Here is a 27,083-nt window from a genome sequence, read left to right as displayed (position 1 = left end):
AGTTAGAAATAAATGAAAGAGTAAAAAACAGAAACTACTCCAACACCTGGAGATTAAACAATATGTTATTGTATGATGAATGGATAACAGAAGATATTAGGAAGGAAATTAAAAATTCTTAGAGGTAAATGAGAACAAAGAAACATCATATCAAAATCTCTGGGACACCATGAAAGCAGTACTTAGAGGAAAATTTATTTCATGGAGCGCATTTAATAAAAGAAGTAAAACTCAACAAATAAACGACCTAACACTATACAGCTCAAAGCCCTAGAAAAAGAAGAACAGACCAACACCAAAAGTAGTAGAAGACAGGAAATAGTTAAACTCAGAGCTGAAATCAACGAAATTGAAACAAAAGAAACAATACAAAAAATTGACAAAACAAAAAGTTGGTTCTTTTTTTCTTTTTTTTTTTTTTTTGTGGTACTGGTGACCAAACCCAGGGCCTTGTGCTTGCAAGGCAACACTCTACCAATTGAGTCATATCCCCAGCCCAAAGTTGGTTCTTTGAAAAAGTAAACAAAATAGACAAACCCTTAGCCACACTAACAAAGAGAAGGAGACAGAAAACTCAAATTACTAAAATCCGTGATGAAAAAGGAAATATCACTACAGACACCACTGAGATACACAACATAATGAGAAGCTACTTTGAAAATATGTATTCCAACAAAATAGAAACTACCAAAGACACTGACAAATTTCTACAGACATATGCTCCTCCCAAACTGAACCAGGAGGACATACACAATTTAAACAGGTCAATATCAAGCAATGAAATAGAAGAAGCCATTAAACACCTACTATCCAAGAAAAGCCCAGGACCAAACGGATTCTCAGCCGAGTTCTACAAGACCTTCAAAGAAGATCCCATTCCAATACTTCTCAAAGTATTCCAGGAAACAGAAAACGAGGGTACCCTATCAAACTCATTCTATGAAGCTAATATCACCCTCATACCCAAACCAGGAAAAGACACATCAAGGAAAGAAAATTTTAGACCAATATCTTTGATGAATATAGATGCAAGGATCCTTAACAAAATCCTGGCAAACCGTATCCAAAAACATATGAAGAAAATGGTACACCATGATCAAGTGGGGTTCATCCCTGGAATGCAAGGATGGTTTAATATCCGTAAATCAATAAACGTAATCCATCATGTCAATAGACATAAGGATAAGAATCATATGGCTATTTCAACTGACTCAGAAAAAGCGTTCAACAAAATACAACACCCCTTCATGCTCAAAACACTAGAAAAAATAGGGATAGTAGGAACATACCTGAACATTGTAAAGGCTATTTATGCTAAGCCCATGGCCAACATCATTCTTAATGGAGAAAAACTGAAACCATTCCCTTTAAAAACGGGATCAAGACCAGGATGTCCTCTTTCACCACTTCTATTCAACATCGTTCTTGAAATACTAGCCAGAGCAATTAGACAGACTAAAGAAATTAAAGGGATACGACTAGGAAAAGAGGAACTCAAGCTGTCGCTATTTGCTGATGACATGATTCTATATTTAGAGGATCTAAAAAACTCCTCCAGAAAACTTCTAGACCTCATTAATGAACTCAGCAAAATAGCAGCAGGCTATAAAATCAACACGCATAAATCTAAAGCATTTTTATACACAAGCAATGAAATATCTGAAAGGGAAATGAGAAAAACCACTCCATTCACAATGGCATCAAAAAAAAAAAATACTTGGGAATCAATCTGACCAAAGAGGCAAAAGATCTCTACAATGAAAACCACAAAACACTGAAGAAAGAAACTGAAGAAGACTTTAGAAGATGGAAAGATCTCCCATGTTCTTGGATAGGCAGAATTAATATTATCAAAATGGTCATATTTCCAAAGGCGCTATACAGATTTAACACAATTCCAATTAAAATCCCTATGACATTTCTCATAGAAACAGAAAAAGCAATCATGAAATTCATCTGGAAGAACAAAAGACCCAGAATAGCCAAAGCAATCCTGTGCAGGAAGAGTGATGCAGGAGGTATCACAATATCAGGAAATGGGTAGACACTTCACAGAAGATATACAGGTGATCAACAAATATATGAAAAAGTGCTCATTATCCCTAGTAATTAGAGAAATGCAAATTAGAACCACCCTAAGATTTCATCTAACTCCAATTAGAATGGCTATGATCAAGAACACAAGCAGTAAGAAGTGTTGGCGTGGATGTGGGGAAAAAGGCACACTCTATACATTGCTGGTGGAGTTGCAAATTGGTGCAGCCACTCTGGAGAGCAGGTGGCGATTCCTCAGAAACCTTGGAATGGACCCATCATTTGACCCACCTATCCCACTCTTTGGTTTATACCCAAAGGACTTAAAAATCAGCATACTACAGTGATGCAGCCACGTCAATGTTTGTAGCAACTCAACTCACAATAGCTAGATTGTGGAACCAACCTAGATGCCCTTCAGCTGACGAATGGATGAAGAAACTGTGATATATATACACAATGGAATATCACGTTGCCATAAAGAAGAATAAAATTATGGCATTTGCGAGTTAATGGATGAAGTTGGAAAACATCATGCTAAGTAAAAGAGGCCAAGGCCAAAAAACCAAAGGCCAAATGTTTTCTCTGATAAATACATGACATTATATAATGAGGGAGAGTGGCAAGGGGAAGAGACGAATGAAGGAACTTTGGAAGGTGTAGAGGAAAATGGGGTGGAAGTGGGTGGAGGACAGAAATATAGTAGAATAAAACAGATAGTATTACCCTATGTATATGTATGATTATATGAATGGTGTGAATCTACAGTCTGTAAAAATAAAAAAGATTTTAATAAAAAAAAATGAAAATAGCTGGGCACATGCCTGTAATCCCAGCAACTCAGAAAGGGAGGATCACAAGTTTGAAGTCAACCTTGGCAACTTGGCAAGATCCTGTCTCAAAATAAAGTTTTTAAAAAGGGCTGGGGCTTTAGCTCCAAGGCAAAATGCTCCTGGGTTCAATTTCCTGTACCATAAACAAATTAAAAAAAATAAAAGTGCCCCCTTATTCAGTGGCTCTAATGGGATATCAGACTGATCTCTGTCCTGCTTTGATACATGTGAGGTACAGAACATCAACAATGAGACAATCTTACTAAAAAAGGTTCAACTAAAACCCAATCAAGTCTTCAAAGCAGGACTTCTCAACGCAGGCACCTTTTTTTTTTTATTATTAGAGTACTACAGTTTTACATAGTAGTTGGGAGTATCTTGACAAATTTGTACATGCATGGAATTTAATTTAAGTTCATGTTATCTCATTTTCTCACTCTTCCTCCCTCCCTGTTCTCCTTTGTCTACTCTACTGATCTTCCTTTCATTTATCTATTTTTTTTTTAATTGGTTCTTTCTACTTACACATAAAAGTGAAATTCTATGTGGTATATTTATATATGCACATAGCATGATTTAAAAATTTTTTTTCTGCATTTCCTCCCCTTTCCCATCCATCCTCTCTCCCTCCCCATCTTCTATTCTAATGATCTTCCCTTTATCTTTATGATACCCAATCCTCTCCTCATTCTTTCCTTTATTATGCTCTAGCTTCCACATATGAGTTTATCCTTGTTCAAAGACTGGCTTATTTCACTTAGCCTGATGCTCTACATTTCCATCCATTTACCAGTAAATGCCATTAATTCCATTCTTCTTTATGGTCGAATAAAACTCCATTGTGTATATATACCACAATATCTTAATCTATTCATCTACTAACGGGTGTCTACGCTGATTCCATAATTTGGCTATTATGAATTGTGCTCCTATAAACTTTGAAGTGGCTGTATCACTATAGTATGCTGATTCTAGTTCTTCAAGATATATACCAAGGAGTGGGATAGCTGGGTCATATAATGGTTCCATTCCTAGTTCTATGCAGGCACCATTAACATTTTGAGTAAAATAGCTCTTTGCTGTGAGGGATTGTCTTCTGCATTGTGGGACATTTAGAAACATTCTTGGTTTCTAACCAATAGATACCAGTTGCATTACATACCTTCTTCCCACCACCCATTTAGGAAATAAGAAGTATCTCTAGATATGACCAAATATCCTGGAGCACAGAAGCAACAGTACCTGAGTTGTAACCTCTACTTTATAGAAAACATAAGTAAGTTAAAAGTTATTGCATACACATGCAATCACAAAAATCCAAAAGGGGTATTCTAAACATCCTTACTCAAATTGTGTAAAGACCAGCAGTATGTGTAAACACAGGAGCTACCCAGAAAAGCAAATCCATACCATCCCAATCCTGAACTGATACGAAAAAGCATTTTAAGTCAGACACAGTGATACACACCTGAGGCTTAGACAGGAAGATTGCAAATTTGAGGCCAGCCTGGGCAATTTAGCAAGAGCTTGTCTCAAAATAAAATCTAAAAAGTAACAGGGATAAAAGCCAGGCACAGTGGTGCACACCTGTAATCTCAGCAGCTCAGATGACTGAGGCAGAAAGATGACAAGTTCAAAACCAGCCTCAGCAATTTATTGAGGACCTAAGCAACTTAGCAAGACCCTATCTCAAAATAATAAATAAAAAGAACTGAGGATTTGGCTCAGTGGTTAAGCGCCCAAGGTACAAAAAAAAAAAGGACCTGGGATGTAGCTCAGTGGTAGAGAATTACCTAACATGTGCAAGGTCCTAAATTCAATCACTAGTAGCAGGAGAAAAAAAAAAAAAAAGTTTAAAGGATAAGCATTTTTTTCAGGATTCCAGTGGATGGAACACATGTACATTAAAGTATTTTGTTTGTTTTTTTTTTCTTTCTTTGTAGGGCTGGGGCTTAAAGTCAGGCTTCAAGCATGTAGGCAAGTGCTCCTTAGTTCCACGGAACTAATGACAAGTCAATGGTTAAAACTGACACAGTGGTGCTTGCCTATAACCCCAGTAGCTCGGGACACTGAGGCAGGATCGCAAGTTCAAGGTGTGTCTCAGCAACTTAGTGAGGCCCTAAACAACCTAGCAAGATGCTGTCTCAAAATAAAAAATAAAAATGACTGGGGAGGAAAAAAAGCACACTCATACATTGCTGGTAGGGTTGCAAATTAGTGAAGCCACTCTGGAAAGCAGTATGGAGATTCCTCAGAAAACTTGGAATGGAACCACCATTTAACCCAGCTATCCCACTCCTTTGCCTATACCCAAAGGACTTAAAATCAGCATACTACAGTGATGCAGCCACATCAGTGTTCATAGCTGCTCAATAGCTAGATTGTGGAACCAACCTAGATGCCCTTCAATTGATGAATGGATAAAGAAACTGTGGTATATATTTACAATGGAATATTACTCAGCCATAAAGAATAATAAAATTATGGCATTTGCAGGTAAATGGATGCAGTTGGAGAATATCATGCTAAGTGAGATAAGTCAATCCCCAAAAACCAAAGGCCGAATGATCTCTCTGATAAGCGGATGATGATACATAATGGGGGATGGGAGGGAGGCAAGAATGGAGGATAGATGGATTGTACAGAGGAAAAGAGGGGTGGGGGAGGGGGGAAGGAGTAATAACAGAATGAGACAAACATCATTACCCTACATACATGTATGATTATGGAAATGGTGCAACTCTACTTCGTGTACAACCATAGAAACAACGGTTGTACCCCAAAATAAAATCGTGTACAATCAAAATAAATAAATTTTTAAAATAAATAAATAAAGGGTCGGTGATGTGGCTCAGAGGGACAGTACTCCTGTAGTCAATCCCCAGTATTGGGTAGGGGGCAGGGGAAAATAAATTAAACATAAGTTATTTTGGGAGAAAACTAAGGAAATCTGAATATACACTAGATAGTGGATAACAGAATAGAATTACTACTGCTTTTGTGAAATGTGATAATAATATTGTTTTATATATGAAAATGTCCTATTCAGGTTCTGCATAGGAATAAAATGTTATCTACAATTCACTTTAAAATAAAATTTAGCCAAAAATTATATGAAGCAAAATAATAAATGACAAACCCAGGTGTTGGGGATGTAGGTTTATTATATTATTATTCACTCTTTTTATTCTGTATGTTATATTTTTTTCCATAATAAAAATTTTGGGGGCTGGGGAGATAGCTCAGCTGGTAGAGTGCTTACCTCGTAAGCACAAGGCCCTGAGTTCGATCCCCAGTACCGCAAAAAAAAAAAAAAAAAAATTTTGGAAGGTTTAAATACAACACAATATGTTGGATTGGATTCTAGAACAAAAAAAGTACATGAGTGATATAACTTTTGAAATCTGAAAATTCTGAATTTAGTTAATGCTAGTGTTCCAATGCTCATCTTCTGGATTTTAGCAAATAAAACTTGACTATGAAACTTGGCTAACATCAAAATAAAGTTTTAACATCAAAAGAAATTAGGTAGAGGTTATAAAGGAACTCTCTGTAGTGCACTATCCACAATCTCTCCATAAATCTAAAATTATTTCAAAATAAAAGGTAAATTGATTTAATTATTTTAAGTTAGAAAAAAAATAGTCAAACCATACGTAGAGAATTACCCAAACATACTTGTAAAAGTCTTCATAGAATCGCCCTTTATGATCCTGTCGAATTGAGGCCTGATTTATTTCAGGAAATTCATCTGAAAAAAAGTCAACGTAGTATGTAGATCAGATTGGAAAGAAAAATTCACAGCTTTAACAGCTTTCTCTTCTCAGCTGAAGATTTGTATAACAAAAATGTAAAGGTAATTGGGTATCTATCAAGTTGGTCTTTATGATGAATTACAACCCACAGACTTCTTACATACACTAATACACTGTGTTCTATTTTACCCTGTTCTCATACAAAAAAGATGAAAAAGAATAGCTGGGGATGATTGTAAATAACCATGTAAGGTGGTATGCACCTAGATTCCCAGTTACTACTCAGGAGGCTGAAGCAAAACGAACCCTTGAGCCCATGAGTTGCAGTTGGGCAACACAGATTATAGTCCCAAATAACAAACAAAAACTAAAGAAGAAAAAACATTACTCACCAATAGATTTTGCATCATAGAAAGTTCTAGAAAACAGGACCACTGTCACTTCATGACTGCAGTTCTTCTCCTAAGCATAAGTAGAGAATAAGAGGGCTCAAGTTTATTTCATTTACTTCACAATGTAGCAGCCTGCATGTACATAATACTCTCAGTTTTAGGAGATTCAGCAATAGTGCACCGAATTGTGTAACATCATGTAATTGTAGGAAGCATAGTACAGGGAACAGATGGAGCACTGCTGGGAGTCGGAAGACTGATCAAGTCCTCGCTCTAAAAACTTACCACACCTGACCTTAGGCAAGTTACTCAAATCCCCAGGAATGCACAAAGTGCTTGAAAACTGCAAATCACCAATGTGAAAGTTCCTATCTTACAGTTCTTAATATAGCATGAAATCAACCATTCCAGTATCTGAAGCTCATGACATTTGCACTTGCTTTACAGTGTTTTGTTTTTTCTTTTTAATTTCCTCAGAATTTCAGTTTAGGGAAGAAGAATAGCACCCAGTGTATTTCAAGATCAAAAATACTCCCACATCCTATCACCATTGTAGCATGAGGAATGGGGACTACCAGAAAAATGAATTATCTTTTAGATGGGGGTGGGGACTAGGGAGAAGAGCTGAGCAGCTTTTCAGTTTGAGTCCATCCCATTTACTGATTCTTGATTTAATTTCTTGTGCTTTAGGGATCTTGTTAAGGAAGTCAGGTCCTAGGTTGACATGGTGAAGATTTGAGTCTACTTTTTCTTCTAGAAGTTGCAGGGTCTCTGTTCTAGTGCCTAAATCTTTGATCCCCTTTGAGTTGAGTTTCATGCAGGGTAAAAGATAAAGATTTAATTTCATTTTGTTACATGTGGCACATTTCCAATTTTCCCAGCACCATTTGTTGAAGAAGCTATCTTTCCTCCAGTGAATGTTTTTGGAACCTTTGTCTAGTATGAGATAACTGTATTTATGTGGGTTTGTCTCTTTGTCTTCTATTCTGAACCCTTAATCTATGTGTCTGTTTTGGTGCCAATACCATGCTGTTTTTATTATGATAGCTCTGCAGTATAGTTTGAGGTCTGATATCATGATGCCTCCTGCTTCACTTTTCTTTCTAAGGATTTCTTTGGTTATTCTGGGGCTCTTATTTTTCCTAATGTGGCTATACCATTTTACATTCCCAACTACAATATATAAGAATTCCAAATTCTCCACATTCTCTCCAATAATTATACAAACTTCATTTTATAAATAAGCATTATGAGACTGGGAGTGTAACTCAATGGTAGAACACAGGCTCAGCATGTATGAGGTCCTGGGTTAAGTCCTAACACCACCACCACCACCACCATCCCACACACATACACACACAGTGTATGTATGTATTGTATGTATGTATAATTACAGTTGTCTTAGCAAATGTGAAGTGGTATTTCACTGCGGTATTAGCTTGTATTTCCCTAATGACTAATACTGGAACATCTTTTCATATACTTACTCATTTGTATTTGTTCTTTGGAGAAATACCTATTCAAGTCCTTTGCCCCTTTGTAAATTAGTGTAACTTCTTGAGTTCTAAAAGTTGCTGGTACTTTCTCAATGCTAAGCTCTTATTATCATAGAAATAATTTGCAAATATTTCCTTCCATCCATGAACATATTTTCACTTTCTTGCTAATATCCTTTGAGGCACAAAGTTTTCAGTGTGTCTATGTGTGGAAAATGAACCCAGAGGGCCTGTGCATGCTAAGCACATGCTCTACCACTGAACTATAACCACAGCTTTGTCGGTTTCATTTTAATAAAGTTCAATTATTTATTTCTTCTTTGGTCATTGTACTTTTGGTGTCATATCTAAGAAACCACTGTCAAATCCAAGGTCATATAGATTTCCCTAAAGTGATCTTTTAAGTTTCAAGGTTTTAACACTTATGTGTAGTTCTTTAATTTTGCTTAATCTTTGTATATTATGTGAGGTAAGAATTCAAATTCGTTCTTTTGTATATGGATATTCAGTTGTCCTAGACCACCTGTTGAAGATATTGTTCTTTCCCCCACTATATGTACTTATCCAAAATCAGCTACCATAGTTTTCTGGATTTTAATTCAATTCTATGGATCTATATGTGTATCTTTATGCTAATATCACTATTTTGATGACTGTAGTTTTGTAGAAAGTTTTGAAATTAGTTAAGTTAGAGTCTTCCAATTCTGTTCTCCTTTTACAAGCTTGTTTTTGGCTGTTCAGGATTTCTTAATATTCCATGTGAATTTAGAATCAACTTTCCCATTTCTGCAAAAATGTACTGAACTGTAGATTGCTTTGTGTAGTATAGTCATTTTTTTTTTTTATGGCTGTTATTTTTTACTGAATAGTCATTTTAACATCAAGTATTTCAATCCATGAACACAAGCTCTCTTTCTTTTCATTTAGGTCTTTGTTAATTTCTTTCAGTAAGGTTGTATAGATTTTAGTATACAAGTCCTACAAGTTCTTGGGTAAATTATTCCCTGAAGTATTTTATTCCTTCTGATGCTATTGTAAATGCTTTCTCTAATTTCCTTTTTTGGGTTGTTCTTTTTTTTTTTTTTTTTTTTTTTTTTTTGCAGTGCTGGGGATTGAACCCAGGACCTTGGGCTTACAAGGCAAGCACTCTACCAACTGAGCTATCTCCCCAGCCCCCCATTCCTATTTTTTTGAAGAATCTCCACAATGCTTTTCGGAGAGGTTGTACTAATTTGCAGTACACCAATAAAGTATCTGCGTACCTTACATCCTCACCACATCCTCACCCGTATTTATTATCATTTGTGTTCTTAATAATTGCCATTCTGATTAGAGTGAGAAAATCTTAGTATAGTTTTGACTTGCATTTCCCTGATTGCTAGAGATGTTCAACATTTTTTTCATATATTTATTGGTCATTTGTGTTTATTCTTTTGAGAAATTTCTATTTAGTTCTTTTGCCCATTTATTGACTGGGTTATTTGTTCTTTTGGCATTGAGTTGAGTTCTTTATAAATTTTGCATACTAATCCCCTATCAGAGGAGTAGCTGGCAAAAATTTTTTCCTATTCTACTGGCTCTCTCTTCACACTTTCAATCATTTCCTTTGCTGTGCAGAAGCTTTTTAATTTAATGGCATCTCACTTATTGATTCTTGGTATTATTTCCTGAGCTTTAGGGGTCCGCATACTATAGTGATACAGCCATTTCAATGTTTACAGCAGCACAGTTCACAATAGCCAAATTATGGAATCAGCCCAGATGCCTGTTAGTAGACAAACAGATTAAGAAATTGTGGTAGATAAACACAATGAAGTTTTACTCAGCCATAAAGAAGAATGAAATAATGGCATCTGCCAGTAAATTGATGAAAATGGAGAGTATATTGATAAGTGATATAAGAATTGCTTTTTTTTGGAGGATTAAACCCAGCACACTACCACTGAGCCACATCCCTGACCCATGCTGAGTGATATAAGCCAGCAGAAAATCAAGGGTCAAATGTTTTCTCTCATATATGGAAGCTAGAGCAAAACTGAGAAAGAAGGCAGTAGGGGAGGGATGCAGGGGATTAGATACTATAAATAATAGGAAAGATCAGGGGAACAGAGAAGGAGAACAAAAGGGAGGAAAGAAGGATGGGAAAAAGGAAGAAATATGAAATTAATTAAAAAATCATGTTATATATGTACCAAAGGGAATTTCAACTTTATTTATATGTAGAAAGTACTAATAAAAAATGAATAAAGGAGCTAGGCTGGGGCTGGGGCTATAGTTCAGTTGGTAGAGTACTTGCCTCACAAGCACAAAGCCCTGGGTTCGATCCCCAGAACCACAAAAAAAAAAAAAAATAATAATAATAATAATAATAATAATAATAAAGGAGCAAAAGGAAGACAAGTAGAACAAAGGAAGGGGAATAGGGAAAGGAGGGATGGGAGGAAAAAGGGGAATGGGAATGGATTGAAATCAAATCCCTTCCATAGGCTGGGGAGATAGCTCAGTCGGTAGAGTGCTTGCCTTGTAAGCACAAGGCCCTGGGTTCGATCCCCAGCACCCAAAAAAAAAAAAAAAAAAACAAATCCCTTCCATGTACGATTTTGTTAAAATGAACCCAACTACTGTAATTATAATGCTCTAATTTTTTTAAAAAATCTGCCTTGAGCAATGTTTATCCAATGAGATTAAGTGTGGAAAAAGAAACATACCTTCCACTTGGTAAATAAATCAGCAAGGAAACCATTCACAGCTTTCTCAAAATACAGATCCCCTAAAAAGAAACAATAAGAAGATGAGGACTAATTTTATTTCTTGCTTTCATTTCTTCTCTAAAAAGTAACAGAAATGGAACCAAAGGGAAAATGGCAGACTCTGCTATACCTTAAAACAAGGTCATAAAAGCCAGAAGTACAAAGAGGTTTCATCCTAGACTTTCTATCAAGCCAAATTTAATATCTGTTTCCCTCAGTTGTAGGTCATGGCTTCAAGGTAAAATGTTAGTTTGGAAAAAAAGCCTAGATGATTGACAAATACAGTATACCTCAGAATGAGAACAATCAAACCTCCAAATATGATTATGCTCATTGTGATGCTTAACGTATATTAGAAAATGAATTGGTAGACCCTGGGAATTCACAAATTATCATCTGTAGATCTTATTATGCATAGGTGACCTAGTGAACTCATAGCAAACAATGTGTAATTTTTTTTTTTTTTGCGGTACTGGGGATCGAACTCAGGGCCTTGTGCTTGTAAGGCAAGCACTCTACCAGCTGAGCTGTCTCCCCAGCCCCCAATGTGTAATTTTGATAAACACGAATTTGAATGTCATGAACCATGAGGCTGGTATGTTGGACACAGTATTTGTACCTCATAGCATTTTCATTGTTCTCTACTCATTATGTCATAATTCTAATATAATGAAATAAATTTGGCTATTTCTAAAAGTGCTAGAAAAAGAAACAAAATATCAAAAAAAGTATTTGTTGCTAACCATGGAGTTGTTTATAACTTTTCACTATATACTTAAAGAATCAAGATCTGAGATGATGCATTTCCTGGAATTCATATTGTTTGACTCTCTTTATAAACACACACACACACACAAACTCACACACACACATACACACACACACATATACATACGTACATATATACATACATAACCTTTATATCTCAACTTTATATTTTTATAAAGATTATATATATATATAAATTTATATCTCAACTTCAGATATACATAAAGTTTATCTCTCTATAAATAGTCTATCTATCTTAGCATCAGGACACATCTTTAAAGAGTGTCAAGAGCTTACTGTAAAATGATACCAGCTTAGAGAAAATCCTATCTAGTGGCAGTTACAATCAGCATTTAGGGAACATTACCATAAATATCAAAATCCCACATTTCACAGCTCATCTGAATAAATATGTAAACCATAGCCGACGTAGAACGGAACACCACCTAAAACAGAAAAAAATAAAATAAATAATTGCATTAGAAAATAATAAAGCAGTCAGGCCCATGCCTGTAATCCCAGCAACTCAGGAGGCTAAGGCAGGATTCCAAGTTTAAGGCCAACAACTCAGAACAACCCTGTCTCCAAATAAAATATAAAAAAGGACTGGGGATGCAGCTCAGTGGTAAAGCACCCTGGGTTCAATCCCCAGTACTGCAAAAAAAAAAAAAAAAAAGCAATGATGTATAGTTTTGGTGTTTCAAAATGAAATAGTTCTGAAGATCTGCTTTACAATAGTGTACATAAATTTAACACATTGAACTACACACTAAATGTTTCCTATTACTGGATATAATGGCTTCCTATTATAAATTTTATGTGTTTTTCAACACCTTTTTTGGGGGGCTACCTGGGGATTGAACCCAGAGTGCCCTTTTTCATATTTTATTTAAAGATAGGGCCTTGCTGAGTTGCTTAGGGCCTCACGAAGTTGCTGAGGTTGGTTTTGAACTCCAGATCCTCCTGTCTCAGCCTCCCCAGGCATTCGGATTATAGGTGTGGTGGTGCACCACACCCAGCTCAACACCATTTTTTAAAAAGTGAGCCTCATTTCTTTCTTTCATTTAAATAATTACTCAGCTTTTACTCCAGGCCTTGTATTATAGGCAGTAAGAAGATTTAGTCCCTACCCTCTGGAATTTATAGCATAGGATGAGGATGTGCAAAATATTGCAGCATGTACAAATAATCCATGAAGATTCAGTCACACAAGAAATAAAGCAGAGGGCTGCAGTTGTAGCTCAGTGGTAGAGTGCTTGCCTAGCATGTGTGAGGCACTGGGTTTGAGTTTCAGCACCACATAGAAATAGGAAAATAAAGGTCCATTGACAACTAAAAAAAATATTCTTAAAAATGTCTAAAAAAAAGAAAAGAAAAGAAGCAGAAAGTGCAGTGAATCCACCTGGGAAAGTCATAGAAACCTCATGGAAACAGAACTTGGGCAAAAATATGCGAAATGGTGATTTGCAGGTCTAATAAATTAAAATTCACATTGTACTTCCTCTTTGCCCAGACTGCCTCAAGGAAAAGCGTAAGTGGCATTCTGGCCACGTGTATTCCACCAAAGGTTCTTTGCCCAGTCCTTTTCTCCTCCATGAGGTTCTGAAGGGGCTTGATATGAAAGGAGAATATAAATCTGTGACACTCCTTTAGTTTATTAGAGACCTGATTCTTAAAGACAGAAGCATCTTAAAGAGCATACTCTTGGGGCTTTCTATACTCCCTGGGGCATATAGGCATTTGATAAGTTCTTTCTCCTTCTCTCACACACAGAACACAAAGACAGGGAAGAAATATACCTTCAAAATGTCAACTTTGATCATATCTGGGTATTGACTGGTATGAGGGATTTTGTTTCTTTTTGGGTTTTGCTTGTTTTGCTTTGTTTTTTGTAGTACGAGGAATCAAACCCAGTGCCTCACACATGCTAAACAAATAATGAGCTACATCCTGAGACCTGTTTACTTTTTTAAATTATGACATACTTCGAAGAAATGAACAGAAATATATATTATCTAAATTTTTTATAATAAACATTTAAGGCTCTAACAATCAAAAGTATTTTTTTGCTGTGGCAGGAGAATTATGAATTCAAGGCCAGCCTCAGCAACTTAGTATGACCCTCAATAACTTAGCAATTCCTAGTACCCCCACAAAAAAATTTTTCTTCAACATGAGTTCTGGTGGAGACACTCCAACCACATCACTGCATTTTACAATTGTTGATTTTTCAATGTGCTCTCCGCTTTGAAACTGTAAAATGATAGTTATTGTTTCATTCACATGGCTCCTAATAGTCCCTTCCTCTTTTGAGTTTTTATTTTTTGCAGTGCTGGAGATCAAACCCAAGGCCATGTACATGCCAGGCAAGCACTCTATCACCAAGCTATACCTCCAGCCCAGTTTGGTTTCTTTTTAAAACAGATTTTAACATTAAAATTCCCATGACAAAAAATTTACCATTTTAAAGTCTGCAATTCAGTAGTGTCAAGTATATTCACAAGGTTGTACAACCATCACCACTAATTCCAGAGCACTTCCATCACTCCAGAAAGAAACCCATATCCATTACCTCTTATTCCCCAAACTCCTCTCTCTCCATCCCCTAGCAACCACTAAACTAATTTCTGTCTCCACAGATTTTTGCCAATTTGCCTATTCCGGACATTTCATAAAAAATTGTGAATATTTCACAGAAATAGAATCATACACTATGTGGTCTTTTGTGACTGGTTTCTTGCACTCAGCATAATGTTTTCCAAGCTCATCCACATTGTTTCATGAATCAAAAAGAATGTCAAGCTGAAGAAAGGAGGGGTGCACACCTGTAATCCCAGCTAATAGGGATGCTGAGGCAGAAGGATGATGAGTTCAAGACCAGCATAGGCAACACATGCATACATCTCAAAAAAGTTTTTTAAAAAAAAAAATTTAAGGAAAAAAGAACCACATTCTTTTCCCCCAAACCCACCCCCCGCAACACAGATACACAGACACTCAGTACACTGGAAATTAAGAATTTCATTCTTATTGCTGAAAATTATGTGGAAATATCACATTTTGTTTCTCCACCAAATATATCAATGTAAAGGAAGAAGGCATTGTAACATTCATTACTTAAAATTTTACACAATGGTATATGCCTGTAATCCCAGCAACTCAGGATATATTGAGGCAGGATGACAGAAGACTGAGGCTGTCTCAGCAACATAGGAAGACTCTGTTTCAAAATTAAAAATTAAAAAGGGCTGAGGGTGTGGCTCAGTGGTAAAGCACCTCTGGGTTCAATCCCCAGTACCAAAAAATAATAAAACAAAATTTCACTCAACAGATATTAGACAGACTACTTAGTAACTATCTAACATGCATTTTTCCAAGCAGATTCTATTCTAGGGCACAAGGGACCAAGCCAAAAGACTAAACTTTCTGGTCTAAACAACTACATACAACAAAGTTCTAGTCAGTAAGATACAAATGGGGTTTTGTTTTGCTTTACTGTTGAGAGTGGAACCCAGGGTCTCATGCATGCTAACCCTGAGCCCTAGTAAGATGTAAATGGAAGTACTATGCCCTTAAAAGAAATGCACATGGTTGGAGAGTAACCATCTCTTGTCTCTTCTCTGCCTCTGGATTCTGCCTAGAATATGGATGTGGTTACAGTAGCTCTAGCTGAATCATGGAAGTCCTAGCCATGATTTGGGGATGGCAGAGTAGGAAGACAAAAGGAGCCCTGGATCATCAATAAGTGTGACACTGTCATGCCAGCCATGAATTATTTAACCACAGAGTTCTCTTGCATGAGAAGAAAATTAAAATAGTTGACTTTTAAGCATTATAGCTACTGTTTCTTTGGGTTTTTTTTTTTTTTTTAATATTTTTAGTTGTAGATGGACACAATACCTTTATTTTATTTTATTATTTTTATGTGGTACTAAGGAGCAAACCTAGTACCTCACACGTGTGAGGCGAGTGCTCTACCACTGAGCTACAGCCCCAGCCCTTCTTTGGGGTTTTTGTTCAACAAAATCAAACCATAAAAAAAAAAAAAAAAAAAAAAAACAGTGATCCTTCCATTTTGTATATCCACAAAACTGGGATCCTAATTAGAGTAAGGTATATTCCATGCTTATCCAAATATATCGAAATAGATTCTACTATCATATATAACTAAAAAGAACAAATAAAAATAAGCATTTAGCATTTTTAATGTTACAAAAAGAATATTTGGCTTTCTATAATCTTTTTTGAAAATCTATCCCTTAACATTGTGTTGCTAAAATTAGTTCATATTGTTAATTGTGGCTACATTTTATTAACGTTGACTTTATGTCATATTCATGGAGTGACTATACCTCACTCTATTCTGTACTGAAAAACAAAAGAGAACAGTGATCTTTTAAAATTGTAATTCAATCCAATTAGAATGGCTATTATCAAGAACACAAGCAATAAGAAGTGTTGGATATGGGAAAAAAGGCACACTCATACATTGCTGGTGGAGCTGCAAATTGATACAACCACTCTGGAAAGTAGTATGGAGATTCCTCAGAAAACTTAGAATGGAACCACCATTTGACCCAGTTATCCCACTCCTCAGTTTATACCCGAAGGACTTAAAATCACCATACTACAGTAAAGCAGCCACATCAATGTTTATAGTTGCTCAATTCACAATAGCTAGATTGTGGAACTAACCTAAATGTCCTTCAACTGATGAATGGATAAAGAAACTGTGGTATAAATACATAATGGAAAACTACTCAGTCATAAAGAAGAATAAAATTATGGCATTTACTGGTAAATGGATGGAGTATGAGAATATCATGCTAAGTGAAATAAGTCAATCCCCAAAAACCAAAGGCTGAATGTTTTCTCTGATAAGTGGATGATGATAAACAACAAGAGGGTGGGGGGAACAAGAGAAGAATGGAGGCACTCTGGATTGTGTAGAGGGAAATGGGAAGGAGAGGGGGCGGGGGAAGGAATGATAGTGGACTGAGACAGACATTCTTACCCTAAGGTACATGTATGATTACATGAATGGTGTGACGCAACATTGTGTATAACCATAGAAATGAAAAGTTGTACCCCATTTGTGTACAATGAATCAAAATGCAGTCTGTAAAAATAAAAAATAAAATAAATAAAAATAAATAAAATAAGTAGAGAAATAAAAAAATTATAACTCAAGTATCACTCTCCTACCTAAAATCCTTCAGCAGATTCTAGTTACTATTTGAATAAACCCTAACTGGTTACAATGGCCCTCAAAATTCAAGTTAATTGGCTGGAACCTACCTACACCTTACCAACATCACTGTCTGTCCCTGCTTGCATGCAATACTCCCACTACACTGTCCCCACCAATGTTTCCTCTGCCTGGATGTTTCTCACCCACTCTTTACACACTAGTTGTCTCACCTTTCAGATACCTTCTCAGTCCACCTTTATAAAGAAGGTCTTCCTGTAATTCTCTATCTCATGCTCCATTACACTCAGAATTTTTAATTTATTTCAGTAGTTTACCAAGAAAGTCACCCTAGTTCCTCTCATTCCCAAATTAATTTCCTTCAAAGATGTCACTCTAATCCATGTTTATGGACTCACTCTAGTCCATGTTTATGGACTGGGTAACTACCCACATTAGGTAAGTTTCTTAACAGCAGGACCTTGTTAGTGGTGTTCACCATGGATTCCCAATGCCCAGCAATAGTAACTGGAACATGGTAAGTTCTTTGATATTTGTTCAATGGATGAATGATGGTAAAGAGGAAAACACATGCCAGTGATCATGATCTTTGTCAGTCACACTTAAGAGCTTTGAATCTTTAAAAAACTGAGGAAAAGCAAATTAAAATCACTGTAAAAATACCAATTTTGGAGGGAAGGGGTGTACAGGGTATTTAACCCAGGGGCAGTTTACCACTGAGCTACATCCCCAGCCCCTTTTGTTTTATTTTGAGACAGGGTCTCACTCACTAAGGGACATAAGGTTTCCCTAAGTTGCTGAGGCTGGCCTTGAACTTGCTATCCTTCTTTCTCAGCCTCCCAATTCACTGGAATAATAAAGTATCAATACCTGCTAGAATTGTGAAAACCTTAAAATCCAATGCCAGGTATTTGGAAAACTAAAAAAATGAAAGGAGAATTTTCTACATTGCTACAAGAGCATAAGCTGGTTCAAACAATCTGAAAAACAAAGTGGCACTATCTCACAGAGTGGAACCCATGAACCAGCAAATACATTCCTAATTATAGATGTAAAGTATAGTATTAAGACAGGCATGGTGGGGCACACCTGTACTCCCAAAGACTCAGGAGGTTCAGGCAGGAGGATTCCAAGTTCAAGGCCAGCCTCAGCAACATAATGAGACCCTGAACAACTTAGACTCTGTTTCAAAATGAAATAAAATGGGCTAGGGGAATAGCTCAGTGGTAAAACAACTCTTATTTAAATCTCCAGTACTCAAAAAAACATTAATTAATTTAATTAAATATAGTATTGAGTACACAAAAAAAAAAAACTATCTGTAAGACTACATACATTTTCATTGCATTTTAGTAAAGCTCAAAAATAACTAAACAGGGCTGGGGAGATGGCTCAGCTGGTAGAGTGCTTGCCTCGCAAGCACAAGGCCCTGAGTTCGATCCCTGGTACCGCAAAAAATAAATAAATAAATAAATAAACAAATAATATATTACTTAGGTAAACTATATATTTACTAACACTAAGTAAATGACAGGAAAATTTAAAAATGAAATTCAGATGGCAGTTACCTGTGAAGACACTGAATTCCTTTTGTGTGTGTGTGTTTTTGTTTGTTTGTGGTGCTGGGGATTGAACCCAGGGCCTTGTGCATGCAAAACAAGCACTCTACCAACTAAGCTATATACCCAGTCCAAGACACTGATTCTTACCCCGTTGTGATTTGCCCCTCAGGGGATCTGGTACTGTCTGAAGACGTATCTGGGTGTCATGATTTGTAGGGTGGGGATTAAAGGGTGAAACTGGCATCTTGTGAGCAGAAGCCAGGTATACTGTTAAACACACCAAAATGCACAAGACAGTCCCCACAACATTACTGACATTTGGGCCAGGTAATTCTTTATTTGGAGGCCTGTCCTATATATTTAGCATACTTAGCAGTATCCTCACTGGATGACAATTGCAAAATGCCTCTGTTATACCAACCAAATAAATCTAGCCATTGCCAAAAGACTCCTGGGGAGAAAAATCACTCCTAATTGAGACAGTTTGATTAGCATGAGTAATACCCCCAGCAGTTCAATTTGAATTCTTCCCACCACAGCAGAGACCCACAGAAGGGAATTCATTTGCAAAGGTCTCTGAGCTTCATGTTTATGACATGATCTTCCACTGAGTTTCATTTTGCTATGTACAGTGAACACAGAATCCTGCAGACTAGACACCATATCTCTATGTTGACTATTAAATAGACTGATTTGGAAGAAAAAAAAACAAAGAACCACCCCAACCTGGAGAGATGCAACTGTAAACATCAGAGTTGCAGAGCACTCTGATTCTACTTCCATAAAGGCAAACAACAGGCTGGGGTTGTGGCTCAGTAGTAGAGCACTTGCCTAGCATATGTGAGGCAGTGGTTCGATCCTCAGGACCACATATAAATAAATGAGTAAAATAAAGGTCTATCAACATCTAAAAAAAATTAAAGAAAAAAAAAAAGGAAAACAATAGCAATTAGGAGATTTTTTTTTCTTTGTTTTATTGATTTTAGTACTTAGACATAATACTATGGAAATAAAACCAAAAAAACTTTTTATAAATCTTACCCTGGTATCTTCACTGATATAACCACACATGACCTTCTCATTCTTGACCCACAGCTCACCAGCCTGTGCTCTGAAAGGAAAGACAAACATAAATTATTATAAGTCTTAAATCGAGAGAAATAGGAACTTCAGGAAGCTAGCTCTACTCTAATACTTAAAGCCAAATGACTTGATCAATTACACACTTCCAAAAAGAATTCCATGAACAGATTACACAACATAAAACATTTTCATAGTGCAATGAATACATAAAACATGAGCTCTTAATCTGGGAGTTCATAGATAATTTACAGTTCTAGGAAAGAAGGAGCTTCAAGGAATCCATAACCTTCTGAAATGCAAGATTATCTAGTTTTGGTCAAATCTCAAAAGAAACCATGTCACATAAAACATTAAGAAGCTCCAGGTGTGTTTGGCAAGATAGTGCACACTTGTTATCTCATCTACTTGTACAGCTAAACCAGGAGGATTACAAATTTGAGGCCTGTCTTGGCAACTTTGCAAGACCCTGTCCCAAAAAATAAAAGGGTCTGCAGATGTAGCGCAGTGGTAGAGCACCCCAGATTCAATGCTCAGTACCACAGGGAGTCTGGTTCTGTTGAAAAATTTTAATAGCAATTTAGTATTACGTTTTTCCAACTTTTTTCCTCTGAAAAAATTTAAGGGCACAAAATGGATAACAGAGTAAAAAGACTTGACCAACCTGGGGAGAAACTAATCAAGGGAGGAATCCCAGCAGTAAGTGCCATATATTAGTTGAATGACCATGGGGAACTCTGGAAGGATCAATGTTCTGATTGTATAAAATAAGACAATGATACCTATCTTCTAGAGCTGTTCTGAGAATTAAACCAGATGATGTGGGAAACTAGGATAAGGAAGTATTCAATTAAGAGTACTAGGGGTTACTCTTGTAAGAAAGCACTATGACAATAGCAAATATTAACATAAAATGCTATCTTGGAGAGATATCTGAGAACCTTGTAATCATCCCTCAATCAATCACTCAAGCCTTTCTTTTCTACCAATCTCACTCTTTCTCCCAATGTCCTCAACTGCCCAATCTAAGAAATCAATCCTCATAAGAAAGGAAGAAATGGGCCTAGAGGAATATTACAACATGCTCTTATCATATGCAAGGTCATGGTTCAATTCCCAGAAAAAAAAAAAATCACACACATATATATGTACACACACACATGTGTACATTATTTTATTTATATATATATATAAATATATATATATATATAAATAAAATAAAAGCCAAGACAATGCTATGTGCCATGAGTCATAACAGAAACGATCATAACTGAGACTACCCAGGAAAATGTTGGACACTCTCAATCAACCTCTCTGAGCCTCTCTTGTATTTGTAAAATGAGAAGGTTGGACCAGGCCTGTGGTTTTCAACATGATGCTAAGGGTCCTAAAACAAAAAGTCTCTTAGTACACTATTGCCCAATTATGTCTGTGAATGGTCAAGTGCAATAAGCCTGACCTGAGACGGGGCTACTATTTCTTTAATATTACAGGTTGAGCATCCTTAACCTAAAAAACCCAAAATCTAAAATTCTCCACAATCCAAATTGAATGTCAACATGATGCCACAGTGGAAAATTCCATAGACCTCATTATGATATGGGTCAGAGTCAAAAGACAAGCACACCAAAAGCACTGTGTAAAATTGCGGTTGTGGGTATAGTTTAGCGGCAGAGTAAGCATAAGAACCTGGTTTCAGGGCTGGGGAGACAGCTCAGTCAGTAGAGTGCTTGCTTTGCAAGCACAAAGCCCTGGGTTCGATCCCCAGCACCGCAAAAAAAAAAGAACCTGGTTTCAATCTCCAGGGCCAAAAAAAAATATATATATATATAAAAATTACCTCAAGCTATGTATAGAAAGTAAACATGAAACATAAATGAATTCCGTGTTTGCACTGGGGTCCCAGCTCCAAGATATCTCATTATGTAAATGCAAGTATTCCAAAATCTGAAAAAATTCAGTTTCTGAAATATTTCTAACCCCAAACATTTCAGATAAGAGATACTCAAACTGGCCAGGCATAGTAGTGCATGCCTGTAATCCCAGAATCTCAAGAGGCTGAGGCAAGAGAATCCCAAATTTGAGGTCAGCCTCAGCAATTAAGCAAGAGCCTCAATAATTTAGCAAGACCCTATTTTATAATAAATAAGAAGGGCTGGACATGTAGCGCAGTGGTAAAGTGTCCCTGGGTTTAATCCCCAGTACCACACATACACAAATAGAGATACCTCACCCTGTACAATTTCGATTCCACATTCTGTGTGAGTTTTATTAGAAGAAGCACTCTACATACAAGCTAGCAAACACCACATCGATGGGATCTCTAAAACAAGCTCATTTACAGAACTAACTTACCAACTTCTCTAAGAATGTATACGCAAAGCAGTGTTAAAGAATTCAGGCTTAGGGCTGGGAATGTACCTCCAGGGCAGAGCACTTGCCTAGCATGTGTGGGGCACTAGTTTCGATTCTCAGCACCATATATAAGTAAGTAAAATAAAGGCCCATTCACAACTTTAAAAAATTTTTTAAAAAATAAAGAATTAACAAAAACGGCATGGTATTGGCACCAAAACAGACAGGTAGATCAATGGTACAGAATAGAGGACACAGACACAAACCCAAATAAATACAATTTTCTCATTCTAGACAAAGGTGCCAAAAATATGCAATGGAGAAAAGATAGCCTCTTCAACAAATGGTGCTGGGAAAACTGGAAATCCATATGCAACAGAATGAAACTAAACCCCTATCTCTCACCCTGCAAAAAACTCAACTCACAATGGATCAAGGACCTTGAAATCAGACCAGAGACGCTGCATCTTATAGAAGAAAAAGTAGGTCCAAATCTTCAACTTGTTGACTTAGGATCAAACTTCCTTAACAGGACTCCCAAAGCACAAGAAATAAAAGCAAGATTCAACAACTGGGATAGATTCAAACTAAATAGCTTTCTCTCAGCAAAGGAAACTATCAGTAATGTGAAGAGAGAGCCTACAGAGTGGGAGAATATCTTTGCCACTCATACTTCAGATAGAGCGCTAATTTCCAGAATATATATAAAGAACTCAAAAAACTCTACACCAAGAATACAAATAACCCAATCAACAAATGGGCTAAGGAAATGAACAGACACTTCACAGAAGATCTAAAAGCAATCAACAGATATATGAAAAAATGTTCAACATCTTTAGTAATAAGAGAAATGCAAATCAAAACTACCCTAAGATTCCATCTCACCCAAATTAGAATGGCGATTATCAAGAATACAAGCAACAATAGGTGTTGGCGAGGATGTGGGGAAAAAGGTACACTCATACATTGCTGGTGGAGTTGCAAATTAGTGCAGCCACTCTGGAAAGTAGTGTGGGGATTCCTCAGAAAGTTTGGAATGGACCCACCATTTGACCCAGCTATCACACTCCTCGGCCTATACCTAAAGGACTTAAAATCAGCATACTACAGAGATACAGCCACATTAATGTTCATAGCTGCTCAATTCACAATAGCCAGACTGTGGAACCAACCTAGATGTCCTTCAATAGATGAATGGATAAAGAAACTGTGGTATATATATACAATGGAATATTACTCAGCTATAAAGAAAAATAAAATTATGGCATTTGCAGGCAAATGGATGAAATTGGAGAATATCATGCTAAGTGAGATAAGCCAATCTCAAAAATCCAAAAAGCAAATGATCTCACTCATAAGCGGATGATGATACATAATGAGGAGTTGGAGGGGGGGGCAAGAATGGAGGAAGGAGGGACTGTATAGAGGGAAAAGATGGGTGGGAGAGATGGGGGGTGAGGAAAAAATAACAGAATGAATCAAACATCATTACCCTATGTAAATGTATGATTACGAAAATGGTATGCTGTTACTCCATGTACAAACAGAAACAACATGTATCCCATTTGTTTACACTAAAAATAAATTAAAATAAAAAATAAAGAAAAATAAAAATAAAGAAAAACAAAGAATTTGGGGCTGGGGAGATAGCTCAGTCAGTAGAGTGCTTGCCTTGTAAGCACAAGGCCCTGGGTTCGATCCCCAGCACCCAAAAAAAAAAACAAAGAATTTGCGCTTAGATTCCTGCATTTTCACTTCCTATTAGGGATCAAGCCACAATCTTTTCTGAACCTTAGTTTTTAAAATTCAGTAAATGTGGTTAATAAGAATCTTGCCTCTTCCCTCTTCTAGAGCTCTTAGGAATATTAAATGGCATACCAATAATGAGAGGACCTGGTAAATTAGAAAAGTTATTATCACTGTGGACAGTGATTTGTAGGGGATTTTTTGTTTTTGTTTTTGTTTTTGTTTTTTTTGTTGGTTGGTTGGTTTTGATGGTAATGGGGTTGAATCAGGAGAGTGTTCTACTACTAAGCTACTTTCCTTGCTCCTTTTTATTTTGAGACAGGGTCTCATTAAGTTGCCCAGGTTGGCCTCAAACTGTGATCCTCCTGCCTCTGCCTCCCAATTCACTGGGCATGCACCAACATGCCCAGAGGGAAATAGTCCTTTATTAACACATGTATACATACAGAAAATACAATGCGGATTTGTACTCCTTGGTCTTAATTTGTCCTTATCCAATTGAAGCCAAGAATAACCATGAGGCAGTACTCTTTTCTACCAGTTCAAAAGAGAAAAATGCCACTGGCAAATGCAAGTATGAAATCCATATCCCCCAGGACACAACAAAATAACACAGATGACTTCCCACAAAGAGGCACAATGGCACATCACCAAGCCCTAGATCAGGATGAAGAGACTGGAGGGAATTAGTTCCATAAGCTTGACCAGATCACTTCCCTCCCTTTTCTATCAGTGAGCTGTTGGGAATCAATGATATTCACCTCTTTTACAACCGAGTTTCATCATTCTGGGAACAAAAAGTTAAACTAACAAAGTATGGTCATTGGACAGTCACTTACATTACATACCTCTGAAGAAGTAAAAATGTTCAACAGTGGCATATTAATTAAATAAATTAGGGTTGGGGTTGTGGCTCAGAGGTGGAGCGCTCGCCTAGCATGTGTAAAGCACTGGGTTTGATCCTCAGCACCATATATAATTAAATGAATAAAATAAAGGCCTATCAACATCTAAAAATTTTTTTAAATAAATAAATAAATAAATTATGCTGTGTCCATAAAACAAAATATCATGGAATTATTGCAATAATGCTTACTAGGTGTTCTAATTTCATAAGAAATATTTATATGCTTTTAAGTGGATAAAAGAACACAAAATAGTATACATAGTAGCTGGGCATGATGGTACATGACTATTATCCCAGCAACTCCACAGGCTAAGGTAGGAGGACCATAAGTTCAAGGCCAGTCTCAGCAACTTAGCAAGATCCTACTTCAAAAAAAAAAAAAAAAAAAAAAAAAAAGGCCTGGGGATGTAGGCCAGTGACAGAACTCTTACCTAGCAAGCATAAGGCTTTAAACCCAATACCCACACCCAAAAAATAAAAAGAAGAGGAAAAAAAAACATAAGGAATCTGAAAGGGTTGTTTTACTTTTGCACTATTGGGGATTGAACTCAGGGCTTCATGCATGCTTGGTAGGTGCATTATCACTGAAGTGTGCCCCCATTCACTCTGAGAGGGCTTCCAAACCAGGGCTCAGCAAACTATAGATAGCCTGCAGGACAAATCAAGCCCATATCCTGTTTTGTTGTTGCTGTTATTGTTGTTTTTGTTTGTTTGTTTGCAGTTGTAGATGGACAGCATGTCTGTTTATTTTTCAATGTGGTGCTAAGGATTGAACCCAGTGCCTCACATATGCTAGGCAAGTACTCTGCCACTGAGCTATAGCCCCAGCCCTCATATCCTGTTTTTGTATGGACCACAACTAAGAATGGTTTTTACATGCTTAAATATTTAAAATGCACACATACTATATAACAGAAACCTAAGATCTATGTGGCACACATAGAACTAAAAAGTCTAAAACATTTTCAGGAAAGTATTACCTTGAGGGAAATAGATTCTAAACCAACCATTCCATTTTGCAGATGTGGAAATGCAGATTTGACCTGATTTGCTCAACATCACCCTAAATACTGATCACAGTGATGACTAATGCCTGACACTGTAGGAATAGATCCAGAATGCCTAAATTCTGATTCCACCATCCACCAGAGACTAGTTTATATCGAAGGCATGAATCTAGGTTGCATGTGTTGTTCTCTTAGATACTTAGTTGTTTTCTGGGTTATGTTTAGTTGCTTGGATTTTTAAAAAGAATTCTGACCCTCTGACAACTTTAAAAGCAACCTTTTTGGGGGGAAAAAGAAATGAGTCCTTTATCCTTTTTTCCTTTCAGGATCAGTATTTCAGATGAATCAATATCCCTGGTTGATCATGAAACGTTCCTTACAAAAGGGTGCTGGCTATGGAAGGAATGACTAAATTAGGAAATCACCATCTTATCAGTCTCAGTGGCACACACCTATAATCACAGCAACTCAGGAGGCTAAGGCAGGAGGATCACAAGTTGAAGGTCAGCCTCAGCAACTTAGTGAGGCCCCAAGCAACTTAGAAAGACCCTGTCTCAAAATAGAAAATAAAATGGGTTGAGGTTATGGCTCAGTAGTTAAGTGCTCCTGGTTCAATCTCCAGTACCAAAAACAAAAGAAAAAGAAAGAAAATCACCATCTTGCAACAATCATCAGTGGATGAAACCATTAGGTGAAAAGTTGGTTAGGGGGTCTGCAGTTGTAGCTCAGTGGTAAAGACCTTGCCTAGCATGTGTGAAGCACTAGATTCAATCCTTAGCCCCACATAAAAATAAATAAAACAAAGGTATTATGCCCATCTACAACTAAAAAAATAAAAAATAAAATAAAAGTTGGTTAGGGAGTTTTATAATGGGGCACGAGACTGTACTATCAAAGCCCACTGATCAATCTTAGCATCACTACAAGTGAGTCGAACAGACATAAATATACTTGTATATACATAGTGAATTTTAGAAAAGATACAGTTTTCATCTGCAGTAGATTTATATTCCACTATGCACTTTTATACCATCTGAATTCTTGTACTACATGCATGATGTACTTTTTGCATTTAAAAGGAATTTCAGGGTTGTGGGTGTAGTCATGGCAGAGCATTTGCCTAGCATAAGGCTCTGGGTTCAATCTCTAGTACTGCCAAAAAAAAAGAGGAGGATTTCAAAAAGACCAC

The 27,083-nt window shown here is 36.7% G+C and overlaps 1 protein-coding gene across 1 annotated transcript in view; it reads right to left on the bottom strand.

Annotated features, from left to right (window-relative positions):
• The window catches only part of Depdc5 (DEP domain containing 5, GATOR1 subcomplex subunit), a 145,455-nt gene that overhangs the window by 106,154 nt on the left and 12,218 nt on the right, over positions 1 to 27,083 (bottom strand). Inside the window, 5 exon segments of the mRNA XM_047561008.1 lie at positions 6,546 to 6,618; positions 7,015 to 7,084; positions 11,219 to 11,280; positions 12,396 to 12,474; positions 19,841 to 19,910. Coding sequence (XP_047416964.1) covers positions 6,546 to 6,618; positions 7,015 to 7,084; positions 11,219 to 11,280; positions 12,396 to 12,474; positions 19,841 to 19,910 — 354 coding nt within the window.

The sequence above is a fragment of the Sciurus carolinensis genome, chromosome 8 (assembly GCF_902686445.1).
Source record: "Sciurus carolinensis chromosome 8, mSciCar1.2, whole genome shotgun sequence".
Taxonomy (NCBI): Eukaryota; Metazoa; Chordata; class Mammalia; order Rodentia; family Sciuridae; genus Sciurus; species Sciurus carolinensis.
The sequence above is the reverse complement of the archived record's forward strand: the minus strand, read 5'-3'. Positions and strand labels throughout refer to the sequence as shown.